The sequence below is a fragment of the Salvelinus fontinalis genome, chromosome 1, assembly GCF_029448725.1.
Source record: "Salvelinus fontinalis isolate EN_2023a chromosome 1, ASM2944872v1, whole genome shotgun sequence".
Taxonomy (NCBI): Eukaryota; Metazoa; Chordata; class Actinopteri; order Salmoniformes; family Salmonidae; genus Salvelinus; species Salvelinus fontinalis.
Window position 1 is genome coordinate 77666688 of NC_074665.1, and position 24737 is coordinate 77691424.

Below are 24737 nucleotides of genomic sequence, written 5' to 3' on the forward strand. Positions count from 1 at the left end.
ACTCACACGCTAAACGAACATGGGAACAATAATCGACAAGACCATGGAAACCAAAGGGCACATATATACAAATACTAATCAGTGGGAATAGGGGACAGGTGTGCGTGATGAAATTTCCAGAGGGATCCGTGACAGCTATGATGAAACGGGCTCTCATGAGGACCGCCACAGAAATGAAAGACCCAGAGTTACCTCTGCAGCAGAGGATAAATTCATTAGAGTTATCAGCCTCAGAAATTGCAGCCCAAATAAATGGTTCACAGATTTCAAGTAACAGACACATCTCAACATCAACTGATCAGAGGAGACTGTGAATCAGGACTTCATGGTCAAATTGCTGCAAAGAAACCACTAGTAAAGGACACCAATAAGAAGAGACTTTCTTGGGCCAAGAAACACGAGCAATGGACACTAGACCAGTGGAAATCTGTCCTTTGGTCTGGAGTCCAAATTGGAGATTTTTGGTTCCAACCGCTGTGTCTTTGTGAGATGCAGAGTAGGTGAACGTATGATCTCCACATGTGTATTTCCAACTGTAAAGCACAGAGGAGGAGGTGTTATGGTGTGAGGGAGCTTTGCTGGTGACACTGGGATTTATTTAGAATTCAAGGCACACTTAACCAGAATGACTACCACAGCATTCTGCAGCGATACGCCATCCCATCTTGTTTGGGCTTAGTGGGACTATCATTTGTTTTTCAACAGGACTATGACCAAACACACCTCCAGGCTGTGCAAGGGCTATTTGACCATGAAGGAGAGTGATGGGTGCTGCATCAGATGCCCTGGCCTACACAATCCCCCAACCTCAACCAAATTGAGATGGTTTGGGATGAGTCGGACCGAAGAGTGAAAGAAAAGGAGCCAAAAAGTGCTCAGCATATGTGGGAAATCCTTCAAGACTGTTGGAAAAGTATCCCAGGTGAAGCTGGTTGAGAGAATTCCAAGAGTGTGCAATGTTGTCATCAAGGTAAGGATGGCTATTTGAAGAATCTCAAATATAAAATATATATTTTTTAACACTTATTTGGTTACTACATGAATCCATATGTGTTATTTCATTGTTTTGATATCTTCACTATTATTCTGAAATGCAGAAAATAGTAAAATAAGGAGAAACCCTTGAATGAGTAGGTGTTCTAAAACTTTTGACTGGTAGTGTATAATGTCTCCATATATTGGTCTAGTACCACCTATAATGTCTATGGAAATTGGTCTGTTAGTGCCTCCTATTGGTTGTAACTGTGGATGCTACATCGGTCTACTGTTTGAGCTGAGTTCAGGAGTGTGTTATTTTGTCAGAGGAAATTGAGATATGCTGATAATTCATTTAGTGGGCTAATTATTTGGTTTTATTATTTATTATTATTATGAGTCGCATGTGAGGTATATATAATATCATGCATGTTACATATGACATATTATTACACTATAATCTGATAGGAGAAGAGGAGGAGGAGGAGAAGTGGAGAGGAAGAGGAGAAGGAAGTGGAGAAGGGGGAGAGGAAGAGGAGAAGGAGGTGAAGGATAAGGAGGAAAAGGAGGAGGGAAGGAGGAGGAGGAAGATGAGGAAGAGGAGGAGGAGGAGAATAGGAGAAGGAAGAGGCTGGTCAGGTGGCTTCCTGTTCTTGCTCTGAGCTGTTGATTGACAGCTGTAGGGAGCTAAGCCCCGCTTCACTCACACTACTCAGAGTCTGACGCTGCATCCAAGGGCTCATGGGTAAATCCTCCGGCAGCAACACCTGCTGACAGTCCTGGGAGAGTGGGAGAGGGAGAAAAGGAGACCGGAGGAGAGGAGGGTAAAGTAGGTGAATAGTGATGTGGTGATGAGAGGGAATGGAAGAGTTAAAGGAAGAGTTTGAGGTTCAAAGTTTAGGTTGAGAATACATTTCTCATGCAGGCTTACGACTGATGTTCCAACAACAAAACATATATTCCCTCAAGGACTGAGACTCTTTTTAAACCTCTTATTCTTTATCTTTCTCTTTCCATCCCTTCCTCTCTCCCTCACCAACCATCATTGAGTCGGCAGGCCAAAATCCCTCACTTCAGGCAGAGCATGGCAACAAACTCACAACAAACACAGGAAGACAGACAGAAAGGGGGATTTTAATGGAATAGAGAGGGAAAAAGAGGAAGAGAGAGAAATAGAGGAAGAGAGAGAAATAGAGGAAGAGAGAGAAATAGAGAAAGAGAGGGAAATAGAGGGAGAGAGGGAAATAGAGGAAGAGAGGGAAATAGAGGAAGAGAGAGAAATAGAGGAAGAGAGAGAAATAGAGGAAGAGAGGGGGAAATAGAGGGAGAGAGAGAAATAGAGGAAGAGAGGGAAATAGAGGAAGAGAGGGAAATAGAGGGAGAGAGGGAAATAGAGGAAGAGAGAGGGAAATAGAGGAAGAGAGAGAAATAGAGGAAGAGAGAGGGAAATAGAGGAAGAGAGAGAAATAGAGGAAGAGAGGGAAATAGAGGAAGAGAGGGAAATAGAGGGAGAGAGGGAAATAGAGGAAGAGAGAGGGAAATAGAGGAAGAGAGAGAAATAGAGGAAGAGAGAGGGAAATAGAGGAAGAGAGAGAAATAGAGGAAGAGAGGGAAATAGAGGAAGAGAGGGAAATAGAGGAAGAGAGAGGGAAATAGAGGAAGAGAGAGAAATAGAGGAAGAGAGAGAAATAGAGGAAGAGAGGGAAATAGAGGAAGAGAGAGGGAAATAGAGGAAGAGAGAGAAATAGAGGAAGAGAGAGGGAAATAGAGGAAGAGAGAGAAATAGAGGAAGAGAGGGAAATAGAGGAAGAGAGGGAAATAGAGGGAGAGAGGGAAATAGAGGAAGAGAGAGGGAAATAGAGGAAGAGAGAGAAATAGAGGAAGAGAGAGAAATAGAGGAAGAGAGAGAAATAGAGGAAGAGAGGGAAATAAAGGAAGAGAGGGAAATAGAGGAAGAGAGAGGGAAATAGAGGAAGAGAGAGAAATAGAGGAAGAGAGAGAAATAGAGGAAGAGAGGGAAATAGAGGAAGAGAGAGGGAAATAGAGGAAGAGAGAGAAATAGAGGAAGAGAGGGAAATAGAGGAAGAGAGAGAAATAGAGGAAGAGAGGGAAATAGAGGAAGAGAGGGAAATAGAGGGAGAGAGGGAAATAGAGGAAGAGAGAGGGAAATAGAGGAAGAGAGAGAAATAGAGGAAGAGAGAGAAATAGAGGAAGAGAGAGAAATAGAGGAATAGAGAGGGAAATAGAGGAAGAGAGGGGGAAATAGAGGAAGAGAGGGAAATAGAGGAAGAGAGAGAAATAGAGGAAGAGAGAGAAATAGAGGAAGAGAGAGAAATAGAGAAAGAGAGGGAAATAGAGGGAGAGAGGGAAATAGAGGAAGAGAGGGAAATAGAGGAGAGAGAGAAATAGAGGAAGAGAGAGAAATAGAGGAAGAGAGGGGGAAATAGAGGAAGAGAGAGAAATAGAGGAAGATAGAGAAATAGAGAAAGAGAGGGAAATAGAGGGAGAGAGGGAAATAGAGGAAGAGAGAGGGAAATAGAGGAAGAGAGAGGGAAATAGATGAAGAGAGAGAAATAGAGGAAGAGAGAGAAATAGAGGAAGAGAGAGAAATAGAGAAAGAGAGGGAAATAGAGGGAGAGAGGGAAATAGAGGAAGAGAGGGAAATAGAGGAAGAGAGAGAAATAGAGGAAGAGAGAGAAATAGAGGAAGAGAGGGGGAAATAGAGGAAGAGAGAGAAATAGAGGAAGATAGAGAAATAGAGAAAGAGAGGGAAATAGAGGGAGAGAGGGAAATAGAGGAAGAGAGAGGGAAATAGAGGAAGAGAGAGGGAAATAGAGGAAGAGAGAGGGAAATAGAGGAAGAGAGAGGGAAATAGAGGAAGAGAGGGGGAAATAGAGGAAGAGAGAGGGAAATAGAGGAAGAGAGAGGGAAATAGAGGAAGAGAGAGGGAAATAGAGGAAGGGAGGGAAATAGAGGAAGAGAGGGAAATAGAGGAAGAGAGATGGAAATAGAGGAAGAGAGGGGGAAATAGAGGGAAATAGAGGAAGAGAGAGAAATAGAGGAAGAGAGAGGGAAATATAGGAAGGGAGGGAAATAGAGGAAGAGAGGGAAATAGAGGAAGAGAGGGAAATAGAGGAAGAGAGGGAAATAGAGGAAGAGAGAGAAATAGAGGAAGAGAGAGAAATAGAGGAAGAGAGGGAAATAGAGGAAGAGAGAGGGAAATAGAGGAAGAGAGCGGGAAATGGAGGAAGAGAGCGAAATAGAGGAAGAGAGAGAAATAGAGGAAGAGAGATGGAAATAGAGGAAGAGAGAGGGAAATAGAGGGAGAGATGGAAATAGAGGAAGAGAGAGAAATAGAGGAAGAGAGAGAAATAGAGGAAGAGAGAGAAATAGAGAAAGAGAGGGAAATAGAGGGAGAGAGGGGGAAATAGAGGAAGAGAGGGAAATAGAGGAAGAGAGGGAAATAGAGGAAGAGAGAGAAATAGAGGAAGAGAGGGAAGTAGAGGAAGAGAGGGGGAAATAGAGGAAGAGAGAGAAATAGAGGAAGATAGAGAAATAGAGAAAGAGAGGGAAATAGAGGGAGAGAGGGAAATAGAGGAAGAGAGAGGGAAATAGAGGAAGAGAGAGGGAAATAGAGGAAGAGAGAGGGAAATAGAGGAAGAGAGAGGGAAATAGAGGAAGAGAGGGGGAAATAGAGGGAAATAGAGGAAGAGAGAGAAATAGAGGAAGAGAGAGAAATAGAGGAAGAGAGAGAAATAGAGGAAGAGAGAGAAATAGAGGAAGAGAGAGAAATAGAGAAAGAGAGGGAAATAGAGGGAGAGAGGGAAATAGAGGAAGAGAGAGGGAAATAGAGGAAGAGAGAGGGAAATAGAGGAAGAGAGAGGGAAATAGAGGAAGAGAGAGGGAAATAGAGGAAGAGAGGGGGAAATAGAGGGAAATAGAGGAAGAGAGAGAAATAGAGGAAGAGAGAGAAATAGAGGAAGAGAGAGAAATAGAGGAAGAGAGAGAAATAGAGAAAGAGAGGGAAATAGAGGGAGAGAGGGAAATAGAGGAAGAGAGGGAAATAGAGGAAGAGAGAGAAATAGAGGAAGAGAGAGAAATAGAGGAAGAGAGGGGGAAATAGAGGAAGAGAGAGAAATAGAGGAAGATAGAGAAATAGAGAAAGAGAGGGAAATAGAGGGAGAGAGGGAAATAGAGGAAGAGAGAGGGAAATAGAGGAAGAGAGATGGAAATAGAGGAAGAGAGAGGGAAATAGAGGAAGAGAGAGGGAAATAGAGGAAGAGAGAGGGAAATAGAGGAAGAGACAGGGAAATAGAGGAAGAGAGAGGGAAATAGAGGAAGGGAGGGAAATAGAGGAAGAGAGAGGGAAATAGAGGAAGAGAGAGGGAAATAGAGGAAGAGAGAGGGAAATAGAGGAAGAGAGAGGGAAATAGAGGAAGAGAGAGGGAAATAGAGGAAGAGAGAGGGAAATAGAGGAAGGGAGGGAAATAGAGGAAGAGAGAGGGAAATAGAGGAAGAGAGAGGGAAATAGAGGAAGAGAGAGGGAAATAGAGGAAGGGAGGGAAATAGAGGAAGAGAGGGAAATAGAGGAAGAGAGGGAAATAGAGGAAGAGAGGGAAATAGAGGAAGAGAGAGAAATAGAGGAAGAGAGAGAAATAGAGTAAGAGAGAGGGAAATAGAGGGAGAGAGGGAAATAGAGGAAGAGAGAGGGAAATAGAGGAAGAGAGCGGGAAATGGAGGAAGAGAGCGAAATAGAGGAAGAGAGAGAAATAGAGGAAGAGAGATGGAAATAGAGGGAGAGATGGAAATAGAGGGAGAGATGGAAATAGAGGAAGAGAGAGGGAAATAGAGGAAGAGAGATGGAAATAGAGGGAGAGATAGGGAAATAGAGGAAGAGAGGGAAATAGAGGAAGAGAGGGAAATAGAGGAAGAGAGAAGGGAAATAGAGGAAGATAGAGGGAAATAGAGGAAGAGAGGGAAATAGAGGAAGAGAGAAGGGAAATAGAGGAAGAGAGAGGGAAATAGAGGGAGAGAGGGAAATAGAGGAAGAGAGAGGGAAATAGAGGAAGAGAGAGGGAAATAGAGGAAGAGAGAGGGAAATAGAGGAAGAGAGAGGGAAATAGAGGAAGAGAGGGAAATAGAGGAAGAGAGAGGGAAATAGAGGAAGAGAGAGGGAAATAGAGGAAGAGAGAGGGAAATAGAGGAAGAGAGAGGGAAATAGAGGAAGGGAGGGAAATAGAGGAAGAGAGGGAAATAGAGGAAGAGAGAGGGAAATAGAGGAAGAGAGAGGGAAATAGAGGAAGAGAGAGGGAAATAGAGGGAGAGAGGGAAATAGAGGAAGAGAGATGGAAATAGAGGAAGAGAGGGAAATAGAGGAAGAGAGGGAAATAGAGGGAGAGAGGGAAATAGAGGAAGAGAGAGGGAAATAGAGGAAGAGAGCGGGAAATAGAGGAAGAGAGAGGGAAATAGAGGAAGAGAGAGGGAAATAGAGGAAGAGAGCGAAATAGAGGAAGAGAGAGAAATAGAGGAAGAGAGATGGAAATAGAGGGAGAGAGGGAAATAGAGGAAGAGAGAGGGAAATAGAGGAAGAGAGGGAAATAGAGGAAGAGAGGGAAATAGAGGAAGAGAGCGGGAAATAGAGGAAGAGAGGGAAATAGAGGAAGAGAGGGAAATAGAGGAAGGGAGGGAAATAGAGGAAGAGAGAGGGAAATAGAGGAAGAGAGGGGGAAATAGAGGAAGAGAGAGGGAAATAGAGGAAGAGAGAGGGAAATAGAGGAAGAGAGCGGGAAATAGAGGGAGAGAGAGGGAAATAGAGGAAGAGAGGGAAATAGAGGAAGAGAGAGGGAAATAGAGGAAGAGAGCGGGAAATAGAGGAAGAGAGGGAAATAGAGGAAGAGAGGGAAATAGAGGAAGGGAGGGAAATAGAGGAAGAGATAGGGAAATAGAGGAAGAGAGGGAAATAGAGGAAGAGAGAGGGAAATAGAGGAAGAGAGAGAAATAGAGGAAGAGAGGGAAATAGAGGAAGAGAGAGGGAAATAGAGGAAGAGAGGGGGAAATAGAGGAAGATAGAGGGAAATAGAGGAAGAGAGGGAAATAGAGGAAGAGAGGGAAATAGAGGAAGAGAGAGGGAAATAGAGGAAGAGAGAGGGAAATAGAGGAAGAGAGAGGGAATTAGAGGAAGAGAGAGGGAAATAGAGGAAGAGAGAGGGAAACAGAGGAAGAGAGAGGGAAATAGAGGAAGAGAGAGGGAAATAGAGGAAGAGAGAGGGAAATAGAGGAATAGAGAGGGAATTAGAGGAAGAGAGAGGGAAATAGAGGAAGAGAGAGGGAAACAGAGGAAGAGAGAGGGAAATAGAGGAAGAGAGAGGGAAATAGAGGAAGAGAGAGAAATAGAGGAAGAGAGGGAAATAGAGGAAGAGAGGGAAAATAGAGGAAGAGAGAGGGAAATAGAGGAAAATCGGGAAATAGAGGAAGAGAGGGAAATGGAGGAAGAGAGAGGGAAATAGAGGAAGAGAGGGGGAAATAGAGGAAGAGAGAGGGAAATAGAGGAAGAGAGAGGGAAATAGAGGAAGAGAGAGAAATAGAGGAAGAGAGAGGGAAATAGAGGAAGAGAGGGGGAAATTGAGGAAGAGAGAGGGAAATAGAGGAAGAGAGAGGGAAATAGAGGAAGAGAGAGGGAAATAGAGGAAGAGAGAGGGAAATAGAGGAAGAGAGAGGGAAATAGAGGAAGAGAGAGGGAAATAGAGGAAGAGAGAGGGAAATAGAGGAAGAGAGGGAAATAGAGGAAGACAGAGGGAAATAGAGGAAGAGAGAGGGAAATAGAGGAAGAGAGAGGGAAATAGAGGAAGGCAATAAAGAGAGATTGTGAAAGAGAAGAAAATAAACTGTATCCAGAGTCTGTTGCTATGTAACCGTGGAGACAAATACATTTCTCCCCAAAAACTTCTGAAATAGAACAGCAAATATTCCTTCTGCTCTGTTTTTATTACTCTTCCCTATCCATCATGATTTTTCTTGGACTACTCCAGTCCTTCCGACCATGGAATGTTGCAGCCGCACTGTCTTTGCCTAAAGAATGTGGAGTTACGCTGTAAAATGTATTCTGCATTGATCACTGGTGCTTTTCAGTTCTATTTACTGGCAATTACTATTATAATACTGGTGTAAGAAACACAGATTTGAAAGTCAAGTTCATTAGCAACCAAATGTGTATAAACCCAGTAACAATACAATGCAATACAGTGCATGCATCAACAGTAAATTAGGTGTGTTAGTGTTGGGCTGCAACAAAAGCCTGTACACGCTCTGATGGACCCAGGTTTGATGACCATTGACCTACACTCACCTGCAAGGCCAGGGCCTGGAAGGGCGTGCACAAGCAACCGATGGGGAAGAGCTTATTGACGTTGATGTCACCAAACACCTGCCTCCTCTCTCTCCTAACTGCCATCTTCCTCTGGATGCCCCCATACAGCTGATGACACTGAGACACCTGGCGGAGGGGGAGGGAGATTAGGTTCTGGTTGTAAATGGGAAACAATTGTGCCAGCAGGTGTAGTGTCTGTGTGTGTCTGTGAGAGAGGGAGTGAGAGGGAGTGAGAGAGAGGGAGAGAGAGAGAGGGAGTGAGAGGGAGTGAGAGGGAGGGAGAGAGAGAGGGAGAGAGAGAGAGAGAGGGAGAGAGCAGGAGAGAGTGAGAGAGAGGGAGAGAGAGGGAGAGAGCAGGAGAGAGAGAGAGAGAGAGAGAGAGGGAGAGAGAGAGAGAGAGAGAGAGAGAGAGAGAGAGAGAGAGAGCGGGTCAGAGAGAGGGAGAGAGCAGGAGAGAGAGAGAGAGAGAGTGAGAGAGCGGGAGAGAGAGGGAGAGAGAGGGAGTGAGAGAGAGGGAGAGAGAGAGAGGGAGTGAGAGGGAGTGAGAGGGAGGGAGAGAGAGAGGGAGAGAGAGAGAGAGAGGGAGAGAGCAGGAGAGAGTGATAGAGAGGGAGAGAGAGGGAGAGAGCAGGAGAGAGAGAGAGAGAGAGAGAGAGAGAGAGAGAGAGAGAGAGAGAGAGAGAGGGAGAGAGAGAGAGAGAGAGAGAGAGAGAGAGAGAGGGAGAGAGAGAGAGAGGGAGAGAGCAGGAGAGAGAGGGAGAGAGCAGGAGAGAGAGAGAGAGAGAGAGAGGGAGAGAGAGAGCGGGAGAGAGAGGGAGAGAGCAGGAGAGAGAGAGGGAGAGAGAGGGAGAGAGCGGGAGAGAGAGACAGCGAGAGGGAGAGAGAGAGAGAGAGAGAGAGCGGGAGACAGAGAGAGGGAGAGAGAGACAGCGAGAGGGAGAGAGAGAGAGAGAGAGAGAGAGAGAGGGAGACAGAGAGAGGGAGAGAGAGGCTTACAGTTATTGCATTCATCTTAAGATAGCTACAGTAGGTGAGACATATTACGGTCATAGCAAGTCACTGTTATTGTTTGTTATTGTTTGAGACTAGTGTCAGACGTCTGACTATATCTGGTAGTCAGTGATCATCTTCCTCCCGTCAACTGAACAGTCTGAACAGGCTCTGAGTTTACAGGACTTGACAGCAGAATTCTGCAGTGTGTTGCTGTGTATTGGAGTTTGTGTTGGGGTGTGTTTTACGGTGTGTGTGTTGGAGTGTGTGTCTGTGTGTTGGAATGTGTGTGTGAGTGTTGGAGCATGTGTTGGAGCGTATGTTGAAGCGTGTACTGGAGGGTGAGTTGGAGCGTGAGTTGGAGGGTGTGTTGGAGCGTGTGTTGGAGGGTGTGTTGGAGTGTGTGTTGGAGCGTGTGTTGGAGCGTGTGTTGGAGCGTGAGTTGGAGCGTATGTTGAAGCGTGTACTGGAGGGTGTGTTGGAGCGTGTGTTGGAGCGTGAGTTGGAGCGTGAGTTGTAGCGTGTTTTGGAGCGTGAGTTGGGGGGTGTGTTGGAGCGTGAGTTGGAGCGTGTGTTGGAGCGTGTGTTGGAGCGTGTGTTGGAGCGTGTGTTGGAGCGTGAGTTGGAGCGTGTGTTGGAGCGTGAGTTGGAGCGTGAGTTGGAGCGTGAGTTGGAGGGTGAGTTGGAGCGTGAGTTGGAGGGTGTGTTGGAGCGTGAGTTGGAGCGTGTGTTGGAGCGTGAGTTGGAGCGTGTGTTGGAGCGTGAGTTGGAGCGTGTGTTGGAGCGTGAGTTGGAGCGTGTGTTGGAGCGTGTGTTGGAGCGTGTGTTGGAGCGTGTGTTGGGGCGTGAGTTGGGGGGTGTGTTGGAGCGTGTGTTGGAGCGTGTGTTGGAGCGTGTGTTGGAGCGTGAGTTGGAGCGTGTGTTGGAGCGTGAGTTGGAGCGTGAGTTGGAGCGTGAGTTGGAGGGTGAGTTGGAGCGTGAGTTGGAGGGTGTGTTGGAGCGTGAGTTGGAGCGTGTGTTGGAGCGTGAGTTGGAGCGTGTGTTGGAGCGTGAGTTGGAGCGTGTGTTGGAGCGTGTGTTGGAGCGTGTGTTGGGGCGTGAGTTGGGGGGTGTGTTGGAGCGTGTGTTGGAGCGTGTGTTGGAGCGTGAGTTGGAGCGTGAGTTGGAGCGTGAGTTGGGGGGTGTGTTGGAGCGTGTGTTGGAGCGTGAGTTGGAGCGTGTGTTGGAGCGTGAGTTGGAGCGTGAGTTGGAGCGTGAGTTGGAGCGTGAGTTGGAGCGTTTGTTGGAGCGTGAGTTGGAGCCTGTGTTGGAGCGTGTGTTGGAGCGTGTGTTGGAGCGTATGTTGGAGCGTGTGTTGGAGCGTGAGTTGGGGGGTGAGTTGGAGTGTGAGTTGGAGCGTGAGTTGGAGCGTGAGTTGGGGGGTGTGTTGGAGCGTGTGTTGGAGCGTGAGTTGGAGCGTGTGTTGGAGCGTGAGTTGGGGGGTGAGTTGGAGTGTGAGTTGGAGCGTGAGTTGGAGCGTGAGTTGGGGGGTGTGTTGGAGTGTGAGTTGGAGCGTGAGTTGGAGCGTGAGTTGGGGGGTGTGTTGGAGCGTGTGTTGGGGGGTGTGTTGGAGCGTGTGTTGGGGCGTGAGTTGGGGGGTGTGTTGGAGCGTGTGTTGGAGCGTGAGTTGGAGCGTGTGTTGGAGCGTGTGTTGGGGCGTGAGTTGGGGGGTGTGTTGGAGCGTGTGTTGGAGCGTGAGTTGGAGCGTGTGTTGGAGCGTGTGTTGGGGCGTGAGTTGGGGGGTGTGTTGGAGCGTGTGTTGGAGCGTGAGTTGGAGCGTGTGTTGGAGCGTGAGTTGGAGCGTGTGTTGGAGCGTGTGTTGGAGCGTGTGTTGGAGCGTGTGTTGGGGCGTGAGTTGGGGGGTGTGTTGGAGCGTGTGTTGGAGCGTGTGTTGGAGCGTGAGTTGGAGCGTGAGTTGGAGGGTGAGTTGGAGCGTGAGTTGGAGGGTGAGTTGGAGCGTGAGTTGGAGCGTTTGTTGGAGCGTGTGTTGGAGCGTGTGTTGGAGCGTGTGTTGGAGCGTGTGTTGGAGCGTGAGTTGGAGGGTGTGTTGGAGCGTGAGTTGGAGCGTGTGTTGGAGCGTGAGTTGGAGGGTGTGTTGGAGCGTGAGTTGGAGCGTGAGTTGGAGCGTGTGTTGGAGCGTGAGTTGGAGCCTGTGTTGGAGCGTGTGTTGGAGGGTGAGTTGGAGCGTGAGTTGGAGCGTGAGTTGGAGCGTGAGTTGGAGCGTGTGTTGGAGCGTGAGTTGGAGCGTGAGTTGGAGCGTGTGTTGGAGCGTGAGTTGGAGCGTGTGTTGGAGCGTGTGTTGGAGCGTGTGTTGGAGCGTGTGTTGGGGCGTGAGTTGGGGGGTGTGTTGGAGCGTGTGTTGGAGCCTGTGTTGGAGCGTGAGTTGGAGCGTGAGTTGGAGCGTGTGTTGGAGCGTGAGTTGGGGCGTGAGTTGGAGGGTGTGTTGGAGCGTGAGTTGGAGCCTGTGTTGGAGCGTGAGTTGGAGCGTGAGTTGGAGCGTGTGTTGGAGCGTGAGTTGGAGCGTGTGTTGGAGCGTGAGTTGGAGCGTGAGTTGGAGCGTGAGTTGGAGCGTGTGTTGGAGCGTGAGTTGGAGCGTGAGTTGGGGGGTGTGTTGGAGTATGTGTTGGAGTGTTTGTTGGAGCGTGAGTTGGAGCGTGTGTTGGAGCGTGTGTTGGGGCGTGAATTGGGGGGTGTGTTGGAGCGTGTGTTGGAGCGTGTGTTGGAGCGTGTGTTGGAGCGTGTGTTGGAGCGTGTGTTGGGGCGTGAGTTGGGGGGTGTGTTGGAGCGTGTGTTGGAGCGTGAGTTGGAGCGTGTGTTGGAGCGTGTGTTGGAGCGTGTGTTGGAGCGTGTGTTGGAGCGTGAGTTGGAGCGTGTGTTGGAGCGTGTGTTGGAGCGTGAGTTGGAGGGTGTGTTGGAGCGTGAGTTGGAGCGTGTGTTGGAGCGTGTGTTGGAGCGTGTGTTGGAGCGTGTGTTGGGGCGTGAGTTGGGGGGTGAGTTGGAGCGTGTGTTGGAGCGTGTGTTGGAGCGTGAGTTGGAGCGTGTGTTGGAGCGTGAGTTGGAGCGTGTGTTGGAGCGTGTGTTGGAGCGTGAGTTGGAGCGTGAGTTGGAGCGTGAGTTGGAGCGTGAGTTGGAGCGTGTGTTGGAGCGTGAGTTGGAGCGTGAGTTGGAGGGTGTGTTGGAGCGTGTGTTGGAGCGTGAGTTGGAGCGTGTGTTGGAGCGTGAGTTGGAGCGTGAGTTGGAGCGTGAGTTGGAGCGTGAGTTGGAGCGTGAGTTGGAGCGTGTGTTGGAGCGTGAGTTGGAGGGTGTGTTGGAGCGTGAGTTGGAGCGTGAGTTGGAGCGTGAGTTGGAGCGTGAGTTGGAGCGTGTGTTGGAGCGTGAGTTGGAGCGTGTGTTGGAGCGTGAGTTGGAGGGTGTGTTGGAGCGTGAGTTGGAGCCTGTGTTGGAGCGTGAGTTGGAGCGTGAGTTGGAGCGTGTGTTGGAGCGTGAGTTGGAGCGTGTGTTGGAGCGTGAGTTGGAGCGTGAGTTGGAGCGTGAGTTGGAGCGTGTGTTGGAGCGTGAGTTGGAGCGTGTGTTGGAGCGTGTGTTGGAGTGTTTGTTGGAGCGTGTGTTGGAGCGTGAGTTGGAGCGTGTGTTGGAGCGTGTGTTGGAGTGTTTGTTGGAGCGTGTGTTGGAGCGTGTGTTGGAGCGTGTGTTGGAGCGTGTGTTGGAGTGTTTGTTGGAGCGTGTGTTGGAGCGTGTGTTGGAGCGTGTGTTGGAGCGTGTGTTGGAGCGTGAGTTGGAGCGTGTGTTGGAGCGTGTGTTGGAGTGTTTGTTGGAGCGTGTGTTGGAGCGTGTGTTGGAGCGTGTGTTGGAGCGTGAGTTGGAGCGTGTGTTGGAGCGTGAGTTGGAGCGTGTGTTGGAGCGTGTGTTGGAGCGTGTGTTGGAGCGTGTGTTGGAGCGTGAGTTGGAGCGTGTGTTGGAGCGTGTGTTGGAGCGTGTGTTGGAGCGTGTGTTGGGGCGTGAGTTGGGGGGTGTGTTGGAGCGTGTGTTGGAGCGTGTGTTGGAGCGTGTGTTGGAGCGTGTGTTGGAGCGTGTGTTGGGGCGTGAGTTGGGGGGTGTGTTGGAGCGTGTGTTGGAGCGTGAGTTGGAGCGTGTGTTGGAGCGTGTGTTGGAGCGTGTGTTGGAGCGTGAGTTGGAGCGTGAGTTGGAGCGTGTGTTGGAGCGTGAGTTGGAGCGTGTGTTGGAGCGTGTGTTGGAGCGTGTGTTGGAGCGTGTGTTGGGGCGTGAGTTGGGGGGTGTGTTGGAGCGTGTGTTGGAGCGTGTGTTGGAGCGTGAGTTGGAGGGTGAGTTGGAGCGTGAGTTGGAGCGTGAGTTGGAGCGTGAGTTGGAGGGTGAGTTGGAGCGTGTGTTGGAGGGTGAGTTGGAGCGTGTGTTGGAGCGTGAGTTGGAGCGTGAGTTGGAGCGTGTGTTGGAGCGCGAGTTGGAGCGCGAGTTGGAGCGTGAGTTGGAGGGTGTGTTGGAGGGTGTGTTGGAGCGTGAGTTGGAGCGCGAGTTGGAGCGCGAGTTGGAGCGTGTGTTGGAGCGTGTGTTGGAGGGTGAGTTGGAGCGTGTGTTGGAGCGTGAGTTGGAGCGTGAGTTGGAGCGTGAGTTGGAGGGTGAGTTGGAGCGTGTGTTGGAGCGTGTGTTGGAGGGTGAGTTGGAGCGTGTGTTGGAGCGTGTGTTGGAGCGTGAGTTGGAGCGTGTGTTGGAGCGTGAGTTGGAGCGTGAGTTGGAGCGTGAGTTGGAGGGTGAGTTGGAGCGTGAGTTGGAGGGTGTGTTGGAGCGTGAGTTGGAGCGTGTGTTGGAGCGTGAGTTGGAGCGTGTGTTGGAGCGTGAGTTGGAGCGTGTGTTGGAGCGTGAGTTGGAGCGTGTGTTGGAGCGTGTGTTGGAGCGTGTGTTGGAGCGTGTGTTGGGGCGTGAGTTGGGGGGTGTGTTGGAGCGTGTGTTGGAGCGTGTGTTGGAGCGTGAGTTGGAGCGTGAGTTGGAGCGTGTGTTGGAGCGTGTGTTGGAGCGTGTGTTGGAGCGTGTGTTGGAGCGTGTGTTGGAGCGCGAGTTGGAGCGCGAGTTGGAGCGTGTGTTGGAGCGTGAGTTGGGGGGTGTGTTGGAGCGTGTGTTGGAGCGTGTGTTGGAGCGTGTGTTGGAGCGTGTGTTGGAGCGTGTGTTGGGGCGTGAGTTGGGGGGTGTGTTGGAGCGTGTGTTGGAGCGTGAGTTGGAGCGTGTGTTGGAGCGTGAGTTGGAGCGTGTGTTGGAGCGTGTGTTGGAGCGTGTGTTGGAGCGTGTGTTGGGGCGTGAGTTGGGGGGTGTGTTGGAGCGTGTGTTGGAGCGTGTGTTGGAGCGTGAGTTGGAGCGTGAGTTGGAGGGTGAGTTGGAGCGTGAGTTGGAGCGTGAGTTGGAGCGTGAGTTGGAGCGTTTGTTGGAGCGTGTGTTGGAGCGTGAGTTGGAGCCTGTGTTGGAGCGTGAGTTGGAGTGTGAGTTGGAGCGTGAGTTGGAGCGTGAGTTGGGGGGTGTGTTGGGGGGTGTGTTGGGGGGTGTGTTGGGGGGTGTGTTGGGGGGTGTGTTGGAGGGTGTGTTGGAGCGTGTGTTGGAGCGTGTGTTGGAGCGTGAGTTGGAGCGTGTGTTGGAGCGTGAGTTGGAGGGTGTGTTGGAGCGTGAGTTGGAGCGTGTGTTGGAGCGTGAGTTGGAGCGTGAGTTGGAGCGTGTGTTGGAGCGTGAGTTGGAGCGTGTGTTGGAGCGTGAGTTGGAGGGTGAGTTGGAGCGTGAGTTGGAGGGTGAGTTGGAGCGTGAGTTGGAGCGTGAGTTGGAGCGTGTGTTGGAGCGTGAGTTGGGGGGTGTGTTGGAGGGTGAGTTGGAGCGTGAGTTGGAGCGTGAGTTGGAGCGTGTGTTGGAGCGTGAGTTGGAGCGTGTGTTGGAGCGTGTGTTGGAGCGTGTGTTGGGGCGTGAGTTGGAGGGTGAGTTGGAGCGTGTGTTGGAGCGTGTGTTGGAGCGTGTGTTGGAGCGTGAGTTGGAGCGTGTGTTGGAGCGTGAGTTGGAGGGTGTGTTGGAGCGTGAGTTGGAGCGTGTGTTGGAGCGTGAGTTGGAGCGTGTGTTGGAGCGTGAGTTGGAGCGTGTGTTGGAGCGTGAGTTGGAGCGTGTGTTGGAGCGTGTGTTGGAGCGTGTGTTGGGGCGTGTGTTGGGGCGTGAGTTGGGGGGTGTGTTGGAGCGTGTGTTGGAGCGTGTGTTGGAGCGTGAGTTGGAGCGTGAGTTGGAGCGTGAGTTGGGGGGTGTGTTGGAGCGTGTGTTGGAGCGTGTGTTGGAGCGTGTGTTGGAGCGTGTGTTGGGGCGTGAGTTGGGGGGTGTGTTGGAGCGTGAGTTGGAGCGTGTGTTGGAGCGTGAGTTGGGGCGTGAGTTGGGGGGTGTGTTGGAGTGTGTGTTGGAGGGTGAGTTGGAGCGTGTGTTGGAGCGTGAGTTGGAGCGTGTGTTGGAGCGTGAGTTGGAGCGTGTGTTGGAGCGTGTGTTGGAGCGTGTGTTGGAGCGTGTGTTGGGGCGTGAGTTGGGGGGTGTGTTGGAGCGTGTGTTGGAGCGTGTGTTGGAGCGTGAGTTGGAGCGTGAGTTGGAGGGTGAGTTGGAGCGTGAGTTGGAGCGTGAGTTGGAGCGTGTGTTGGAGCGTGAGTTGGAGCGTTTGTTGGAGCGTGAGTTGGAGCCTGTGTTGGAGCGTGAGTTGGAGCGTGAGTTGGAGCGTGTGTTGGAGCGTGAGTTGGAGCGTGAGTTGGAGCGTGTGTTGGAGGGTGAGTTGGAGCGTGAGTTGGAGCGTGAGTTGGAGCGTGAGTTGGAGCGTTTGGTGGAGCGTGAGTTGGAGCCTGTGTTGGAGCGTGTGTTGGAGCGTGTGTTGGAGCGTGAGTTGGAGCGTGAGTTGGAACGTGAGTTGGAGCGTGTGTTGGAGGGTGAGTTGGAGCGTGTGTTGGAGCGTGAGTTGGAGCGTGAGTTGGAGCGTTTGTTGGAGCGTGAGTTGGAGCGTGAGTTGGAGCGTTTGTTGGAGTGTTTGTTGGAGCGTGAGTTGGAGCGTGTGTTGGAGCGTGTGTTGGAGCGTGAGTTGGAGCGTGAGTTGGAACGTGAGTTGGAGCGTGTGTTGGAGCGTGTGTTGGAGCGTGAGTTGGAGCGTGAGTTGGAACGTGAGTTGGAGCGTGTGTTGGGGGGTGAGTTGGAGCGTGTGTTGGGGGGTGTGTTGGGGGGTGTGTTGGGGGGTGTGTTGGGGGGTGTGTTGGAGGGTGTGTTGGAGCGTGTGTTGGAGCGTGTGTTGGAGCGTGAGTTGGAGCGTGTGTTGGAGCGTGAGTTGGAGGGTGTGTTGGAGCGTGAGTTGGAGCGTGTGTTGGAGCGTGAGTTGGAGCGTGAGTTGGAGCGTGTGTTGGAGCGTGAGTTGGAGCGTGTGTTGGAGCGTGAGTTGGAGGGTGAGTTGGAGCGTGAGTTGGAGGGTGAGTTGGAGCGTGAGTTGGAGCGTGAGTTGGAGCGTGTGTTGGAGCGTGAGTTGGGGGGTGTGTTGGAGGGTGAGTTGGAGCGTGAGTTGGAGCGTGAGTTGGAGCGTGTGTTGGAGCGTGAGTTGGAGCGTGTGTTGGAGCGTGTGTTGGAGCGTGTGTTGGGGCGTGAGTTGGAGGGTGAGTTGGAGCGTGTGTTGGAGCGTGTGTTGGAGCGTGTGTTGGAGCGTGAGTTGGAGCGTGTGTTGGAGCGTGAGTTGGAGGGTGTGTTGGAGCGTGAGTTGGAGCGTGTGTTGGAGCGTGAGTTGGAGCGTGTGTTGGAGCGTGAGTTGGAGCGTGTGTTGGAGCGTGAGTTGGAGCGTGTGTTGGAGCGTGTGTTGGAGCGTGTGTTGGGGCGTGTGTTGGGGCGTGAGTTGGGGGGTGTGTTGGAGCGTGTGTTGGAGCGTGTGTTGGAGCGTGAGTTGGAGCGTGAGTTGGAGCGTGAGTTGGGGGGTGTGTTGGAGCGTGTGTTGGAGCGTGTGTTGGAGCGTGTGTTGGAGCGTGTGTTGGGGCGTGAGTTGGGGGGTGTGTTGGAGCGTGAGTTGGAGCGTGTGTTGGAGCGTGAGTTGGGGCGTGAGTTGGGGGGTGTGTTGGAGTGTGTGTTGGAGGGTGAGTTGGAGCGTGTGTTGGAGCGTGAGTTGGAGCGTGTGTTGGAGCGTGAGTTGGAGCGTGTGTTGGAGCGTGTGTTGGAGCGTGTGTTGGAGCGTGTGTTGGGGCGTGAGTTGGGGGGTGTGTTGGAGCGTGTGTTGGAGCGTGTGTTGGAGCGTGAGTTGGAGCGTGAGTTGGAGGGTGAGTTGGAGCGTGAGTTGGAGCGTGAGTTGGAGCGTGTGTTGGAGCGTGAGTTGGAGCGTTTGTTGGAGCGTGAGTTGGAGCCTGTGTTGGAGCGTGAGTTGGAGCGTGAGTTGGAGCGTGTGTTGGAGCGTGAGTTGGAGCGTGAGTTGGAGCGTGTGTTGGAGGGTGAGTTGGAGCGTGAGTTGGAGCGTGAGTTGGAGCGTGAGTTGGAGCGTTTGGTGGAGCGTGAGTTGGAGCCTGTGTTGGAGCGTGTGTTGGAGCGTGTGTTGGAGCGTGAGTTGGAGCGTGAGTTGGAACGTGAGTTGGAGCGTGTGTTGGAGGGTGAGTTGGAGCGTGTGTTGGAGCGTGAGTTGGAGCGTGAGTTGGAGCGTTTGTTGGAGCGTGAGTTGGAGCGTGAGTTGGAGCGTTTGTTGGAGTGTTTGTTGGAGCGTGAGTTGGAGCGTGTGTTGGAGCGTGTGTTGGAGCGTGAGTTGGAGCGTGAGTTGGAACGTGAGTTGGAGCGTGTGTTGGAGCGTGTGTTGGAGCGTGAGTTGGAGCGTGAGTTGGAACGTGAGTTGGAGCGTGTGTTGGGGGGTGAGTTGGAGCGTGTGTTGGAGCGTGAGTTGGAGCGTGAGTTGGAGCGTTTGTTGGAGCGTGAGTTGGAGCGTGAGTTGGAGCGTGAGTTGGAGCGTGTGTTGGAGGGTGAGTTGGAGCGTGTGTTGGAGGGTGAGTTGGAGCGTGAGTTGGAGCGTGAGTTGGAGCGTGAGTTGGAGCGTGAGTTGGAGCGTGAGTTGGAGCGTGAGTTGGAGTGTTTGTTGGAGCGTGTGTTGGAGCGCGAGTTGGAGCGCGAGTTGGAGCGTGAGTTGGAGTGTTTGTTGGAGCGTGAGTTGGAGTGTGTGTTGGAGCGTGTGTTGGAGCGTGAGTTGGAGCGTGAGTTGGAGCGTGAGTTGGAGCGTGTGTTGGAGCGTTTGTTGGAGCGTGAGTTGGAGCGTGTGTTGGAGCGTGTGTTGGAGCGTGAGTTGGAGCGTGAGTTGGAGTGTTTGTTGGAGCGTGAGTTGGAGTGTGTGTTGGAGCGTGTGTTGGAGCGTGAGTTGGAGCGTGAGTTGGAGCCTGTGTTGGAGCGTGTGTTGGAGCGTGAGTTGGAGCGTGAGTTGGAGCGTGTGTTGGAGCGTGTGTTGGAGCGTGAGTTGGAGCGTGAGTTGAAGCGTGTGTTGGAGCGTGAGTTGGAGCGTGAGTTGGAGCGTGAGTTGGAGCGTGTGTTGGAGCGTGAGTTGGAGCGTGAGTTGGAGCGTGAGTTGGAGCGTGTGTTGGAGGGTGAGTTGGAGCGTGTGTTGGAGCGTGTGTTGGAGCGTGAGTTGGAGCGTGTGTTGGAGCGTGAGTTGGAGCGTGAGTTGGAGCGTGAGTTGGAGGGTGTGTTGGAGCGTGAGTTGGAGCGTGAGTTGGAGCGTGTGTTGGAGCGTGTGTTGGAGGGTGAGTTGGAGCGTGAGTTGGAGCGTGAGTTGGAGGGTGTGTTGGAGCGTGAGTTGGAGCGTGAGTTGGAGCGTGTGTTGGAGCGTGTGTTGGAGCGTGAGTTGGAGCGTGAGTTGGAGGGTGTGTTGGAGCGTGAGTTGGAGCGTGAGTTGGAGCGTGTGTTGGAGCGTGTGTTGGAGGGTGAGTTGGAGGGTGAGTTGGAGCGTGTGTTAGAGCGTGAGTTGGAGCGTGAGTTGGAGCGTTTGTTGGAGCGTGAGTTGGAGCGTGAGTTGGAGCGTGAGTTGGAGCGTGTGTTGGAGGGTGAGTTGGAGGGTGAGTTGGAGCGTGAGTTGGAGCGTGAGTTGGAGCGTGAGTTGGAGGGTGAGTTGGAGCGTGAGTTGGAGGGTGTGTTGGAGGGTGAGTTGGAGCGTGAGTTGGAGCGTGAGTTGGAGCGTGTGTTGGAGGGTGAGTTGGAGCGTGTGTTGGAGTGTTTGTTGGAGCGTGAGTTGGAGCGTGAGTTGGAGGGTGAGTTGGAGCGTGAGTTGGAGCGCGAGTTGGAGGGTGTGTTGGAGTGTGAGTTGGAGCGTGTGTTGGAGCGTGTGTTGGAGCGTGAGTTGGAGCGCGAGTTGGAGCGCGAGTTGGAGCGCGAGTTGGAGCGTGTGTTGGAGCGTGTGTTGGAGTGTGTGTTGGAGGGTGAGTTGGAGCGTGTGTTGGAGGGTGAGTTGGAGCGTGAGTTGGAGCGTGTGTTGGGGCGTGAGTTGGAGCGTGTGTTGGAGCGTGAGTTGGAGCGTGTGTTGGAGCGCGAGTTGGAGTGTGTGTTGGAGCGTGTGTTGGAGCGTGAGTTGGAGCGCGAGTTGGAGTGTGTGTTGGAGCGTGAGTTGGAGTGTGTGTTGGAGTGTGTGTTGGAGCGTGAGTTGGAGCGCGAGTTGGAGCGCGAGTTGGAGCGTGAGTTGGAGTGTGTGTTGGAGCGTGAGTTGGAGCGTGTGTTGGAGCGTGTGTTGGAGCGTGAGTTGGAGTGTGTGTTGGAGCGTGAGTTGGAGCGTGAGTTGGAGCGTGAGTTGGAGCGTGTGTTGGAGCGTGAGTTGGAGCGTGAGTTGGAGCGTGTGTTGGAGCGTGTGTTGGAGCGTGAGTTGGAGTGTGTGTTGGAGCGTGAGTTGGAGTGTGACTTGGAGCGTGAGTTGGAGTGTGTGTTGGAGCGTGAGTTGGAGCGTGAGTTGGAGCGTGTGTTGGAGCGTGAGTTGGAGCGTGTGTTGGAGCGTGTGTTGGAGTGTTTGTTGGAGCGTGTGTTGGAGCGTGAGTTGGGGGGTGTGTTGGGGGGTGTGTTGGAGCGTGAGTTGGAGCGTGAGTTGGAGCGTGTGTTGGAGCGCGAGTTGGAGTGTGTGTTGGAGCGTGAGTTGGAGCGTGTGTTGGAGCGTGTGTTGGGGCGTGAGTTGGAGCGTGAGTTGGAGTGTGTGTTGGAGCGTGAGTTGGAGCGTGTGTTGGAGCGCGAGTTGGAGTGTGTGTTGGAGCGTGTGTTGGAGCGTGAGTTGGAGCGCGAGTTGGAGTGTGTGTTGGAGCGTGAGTTGGAGCGTGTGTTGGAGCGTGAGTTGGAGCGCGAGTTGGAGCGTGAGTTGGAGCGTGAGTTGGAGCGTGAGTTGGAGCGTGAGTTGGAGCGTGAGTTGGAGTGTTTGTTGGAGCGTGAGTTGGAGCGTGAGTTGGAGCGTGTGTTGGAGTGTTTGTTGGAGCGTGAGTTGGAGTGTGTGTTGGAGTGTGTGTTGGAGCGTGTGTTGGAGCGTGAGTTGGAGGGTGAGTTGGAGCGTGTGTTGGAGCGTGAGTTGGAGGGTGAGTTGGAGCGTATGTTGAAGCGTGTACTGGAGGGTGAGTTGGAGCGTGAGTTGGAGGGTGTGTTGGAGCCAGAGTTGGAGCGTGAGTTGGAGCGTGAGTTGGAGGGTGAGTTGGAGCGTGAGTTGGAGGGTGAGTTGGAGCGTGTGTTGGAGCGTGAGTTGGGGGGTGTGTTGGAGCGTGTGTTGGAGCGTGAGTTGGGGGGTGTGTTGGAGCGTGTGTTGGGGCGTGAGTTGGGGGGTGTGTTGGAGCGTGTGTTGGAGCGTGTGTTGGAGCGTGTGTTGGAGCGTGTGTTGGAGCGTGAGTTGGAGGGTGAGTTGGAGCGTATGTTGAAGCGTGTACTGGAGGGTGAGTTGGAGCGTGAGTTGGAGGGTGTGTTGGAGCCTGAGTTGGAGCGTGAGTTGGAGCGTGTGTTGGAGCGTGAGTTGGAGGGTGAGTTGGAGCGTGTGTTGGAGTCAGTCTTACCCTGATGTGTTGAGTGTGAGTTGGAGCGTGAGTTGGAGGGTGAGTTGGAGCGTGAGTTGGAGTCAGTCTTACCCTGATGTGTTGAGCGTGAGTTGGAGGGTGAGTTGGAGGGTGAGTTGGAGCGTGAGTTGGAGTCAGTCTTACCCTGATGTGTTGAGTGTGACTTGGAGGGTGAGTTGGAGCGTGTGTTGGAGTCAGTCTTACCCTGATGTGTTGAGTGTGACTTGGAGCGTGTGTTGGAGTGTGAGTTGGAGTCAGTCTTACCCTGATGTGTTGAGTGTGACTTGGAGCGTGAGTTGGAGCTTGAGTTGGAGTCAGTCTTACCCTGATGTGTTGAGTGTGACTTGGAGCGTGAGTTGGAGCGTGAGTTGGAGCGTGTGTTGGAGTCAGTCTTACCCTGATGTGTTGAGTGTGACTTGGAGCGTGAGTTGGAGCGTGAGTTGGAGCGTGAGTTGGAGTCAGTCTTCCCCTGATGTGTTGAGTGTGACTTGGAGCGTGTGTTGGAGTGTGAGTTGGAGTCAGTCTTACCCTGATGTGTTGAGTGTGACTTGGAGCGTGTGTTGGAGTGTGAGTTGGAGGGTGAGTTGGAGCGTGAGTTGGAGTGTGAGTTGGAGTCAGTCTTACCCTGATGTGTTGAGTGTGACTTGGAGCGTGTGTTGGAGTGTGAGTTGGAGGGTGAGTTGGAGCGTGAGTTGGAGTGTGAGTTGGAGTCAGTCTTACCCTGATGTGTTGAGTGTGACTTGGAGCGTGAGTTGGAGCGTGAGTTGGAGCGTGTGTCGGAGTCAGTCTTACCCTGATGTGTTGAGTGTGACTTGGAGCGTGAGTTGGAGCGTGAGTTGGAGTCAGTCTTACCCTGATGTGTTGAGTGTGACTTGGAGCGTGAGTTGGAGCGTGAGTTGGAGTCAGTCTTACCCTGATGTGTTGAGTGTGACTTGGAGCGTGAGTTGGAGCGTGAGTTGGAGTCAGTCTTACCCTGATGTGTTGAGTGTGACTTGGAGCGTGTGTTGGAGTGTGAGTTGGAGTCAGTCTTACCCTGATGTGTTGAGTGTGACTTGGAGCGTGTGTTGGAGTGTGAGTTGGAGTCAGTCTTACCCTGATGTGTTGAGTGTGACTTGGAGCGTGTGTTGGAGTGTGAGTTGGAGTCAGTCTTACCCTGATGTGTTGAGTGTGACTTGGAGCGTGTGTTGGAGTGTGAGTTGGAGTCAGTCTTACCCTGATGTGTTGAGTGTGACTTGGAGCGTGAGTTGGAGCGTGTGTTGGAGTCAGTCTTACCCTGATGTGTTGAGTGTGACTTGGAGCGTGTGTTGGAGCGTGAGTTGGAGTCAGTCTTACCCTGATGTGTTGAGTGTGACTTGGAGCGTGTGTTGGAGCGTGAGTTGGAGTCAGTCTTACCCTGATGTGTTGAGTGTGACTTGGAGCGTGTGTTGGAGTGTGAGTTGGAGTCAGTCTTACCCTGATGTGTTGAGTGTGACTTGGAGCGTGTGTTGGAGTGTGAGTTGGAGTCAGTCTTACCCTGATGTGTTGAGTGTGACTTGGAGCGTGAGTTGGAGCATGAGTTAGAGTCAGTCTTACCCTGATGTGTTGAGTGTGACTTGGAGCAGAGCTCTCCTCTGTGCAGACAGGCCCTGTCTGGTTCTCTGGTGTTGGGGCTTCCTCCACAGGCCCTGCAGGGAGGAAACTGTTTAATGTGGGTATAACCATGTGTGTGTGTGTGTGTGTGTGTGTGTGTGTGTGTGTGTGTGTGTGTGTGTGTGTGTGTGTGTGTGTGTGTGTGTGTGTGTGTGTGTGTGTGTGTGTGTGTGTGTGTGTGTGTGTGTGTGTGTGTGTGTGTGTGTGTGTGTGGCTTGAAAGAGGAGTAATAATAATTATTTTGACAGGGACATAGGCAGACTAGGAGAGGAACGTGTACACACACACCTCATTTCTAGCCTCTGGGTCCTGACTGGAACGTTTGCCAAACATACTAAACTACTGCTCCAATTCTACTGTTCTAGAATGTCAAGAATGTCCAGAGTCCGTGCTTTATAACGCAGTTAAATTGAATTATAGTATCAGGTTTTATTGGGTCTGGCTATGACCTCTCTGGCTTTACAGTGATCTTTCTCCTTCCTCAATACTGCCACTGTGTCAGACTCCTGTCGTAGGGCCACTGTGTCAGACTCCTGTCGTAGGGCCACTGTGTGTCAGACTCCTGTCGTAGGGCCACTGTGTCAGACTCCTGTCGTAGGGCCACTGTGTGTCAGACTCCTGTCGTAGGGCCACTGTGTGTCAGACTCCTGTCGTAGGGCCACTGTGTCAGACTCCTGTCGTAGGGCCACTGTGTCAGACTCCTGTCGTAGGGCCACTGTGTGTCAGACTCCTGTCGTAGGGCCAAGGTGTGTCAGACTCCTGTCGTAGGGCCACTGTGTCAGACTCCTGTCGTAGGGCCACTGTGTGTCAGACTCCTGTCGTAGGGCCACTGTGTGTCAGACTCCTGTCGTAGGGCCACTGTGTCAGACTCCTGTCGTAGGGCCACTGTGTCAGACTCCTGTCGTAGGGCCACTGTGTGTCAGACTCCTGTCGTAGGGCCACTGTGTGTCAGACTCCTGTCGTAGGGCCACTGTGTGTCAGACTCCTGTCGTAGGGCCACTGTGTGTCAGACTCCTGTCGTAGGGCAACTGTGTCAGACTCCTGTCGTAGGGCCACTGTGTGTCAGACTCCTGTCGTAGGGCCACTGTGTGTTAGACTCCTGTCGTAGGGCCACTGTGTCAGACTCCTGTCGTAGGGCCACTGTGTGTCAGACTCCTGTCGTAGGGCCACTGTGTGTCAGACTCCTGTCGTAGGGCCACTGTGTCAGACTCCTGTCGTAGGGCCACTGTGTCAGACTCCTGTCGTAGGGCCACTGTGTCAGACTCCTGTCGTAGGGCCACTGTGTGTCAGACTCCTGTCGTAGGGCCACTGTGTGTTAGACTCCTGTCGTAGGGCCACTGTGTCAGACTCCTGTCGTAGGGTCACTGTGTCAGACTCCTGTCGTAGGGCCACTGTGTGTTAGACTCCTGTCGTAGGGCCACTGTGTGTTAGACTCCTGTCGTAGGGCCACTGTCTGTCAGACTCCTGTCGTAGGGCCACTGTGTCAGACTCCTGTCGTAGGGACACTATGTGTCCGACTCCTGTCGTAGGGCCACTGTCTGTCAGACTCCTGTCGTAGGGCCACTGTGTGTCAGACTCCTGTCGTAGGGCCACTGTCTGTCAGACTCCTGTCGTAGGGCCACTGTGTGTCAGACTCCTGTCGTAGGGCCACTGTCTGTCAGACTCCTGTCGTAGGGCCACTGTGTGTCAGACTCCTGTCGTAGGGCCACTGTGTGTCAGACTCCTGT

At 52.4% G+C, this 24737-nt stretch overlaps 1 protein-coding gene across 1 annotated transcript in view; it reads right to left on the reverse strand.

Moving 5' to 3' along the window:
• Positions 1-1131: 1131 nt before the first annotated feature.
• LOC129860192 (WD repeat-containing protein on Y chromosome-like) overlaps positions 1132-24737 on the reverse strand; it is a 73738-nt gene continuing 50132 nt past the window's right edge. Inside the window, exons 18-20 of the mRNA XM_055930606.1 lie at positions 22954-23045; positions 8321-8467; positions 1132-1754 (exon numbers count right to left, since the gene is read on the reverse strand). Coding sequence (XP_055786581.1) covers positions 1611-1754; positions 8321-8467; positions 22954-23045 — 383 coding nt within the window. The 3' untranslated portion in view covers positions 1132-1610. The remainder of the gene's footprint in view (positions 1755-8320; positions 8468-22953; positions 23046-24737) is intronic.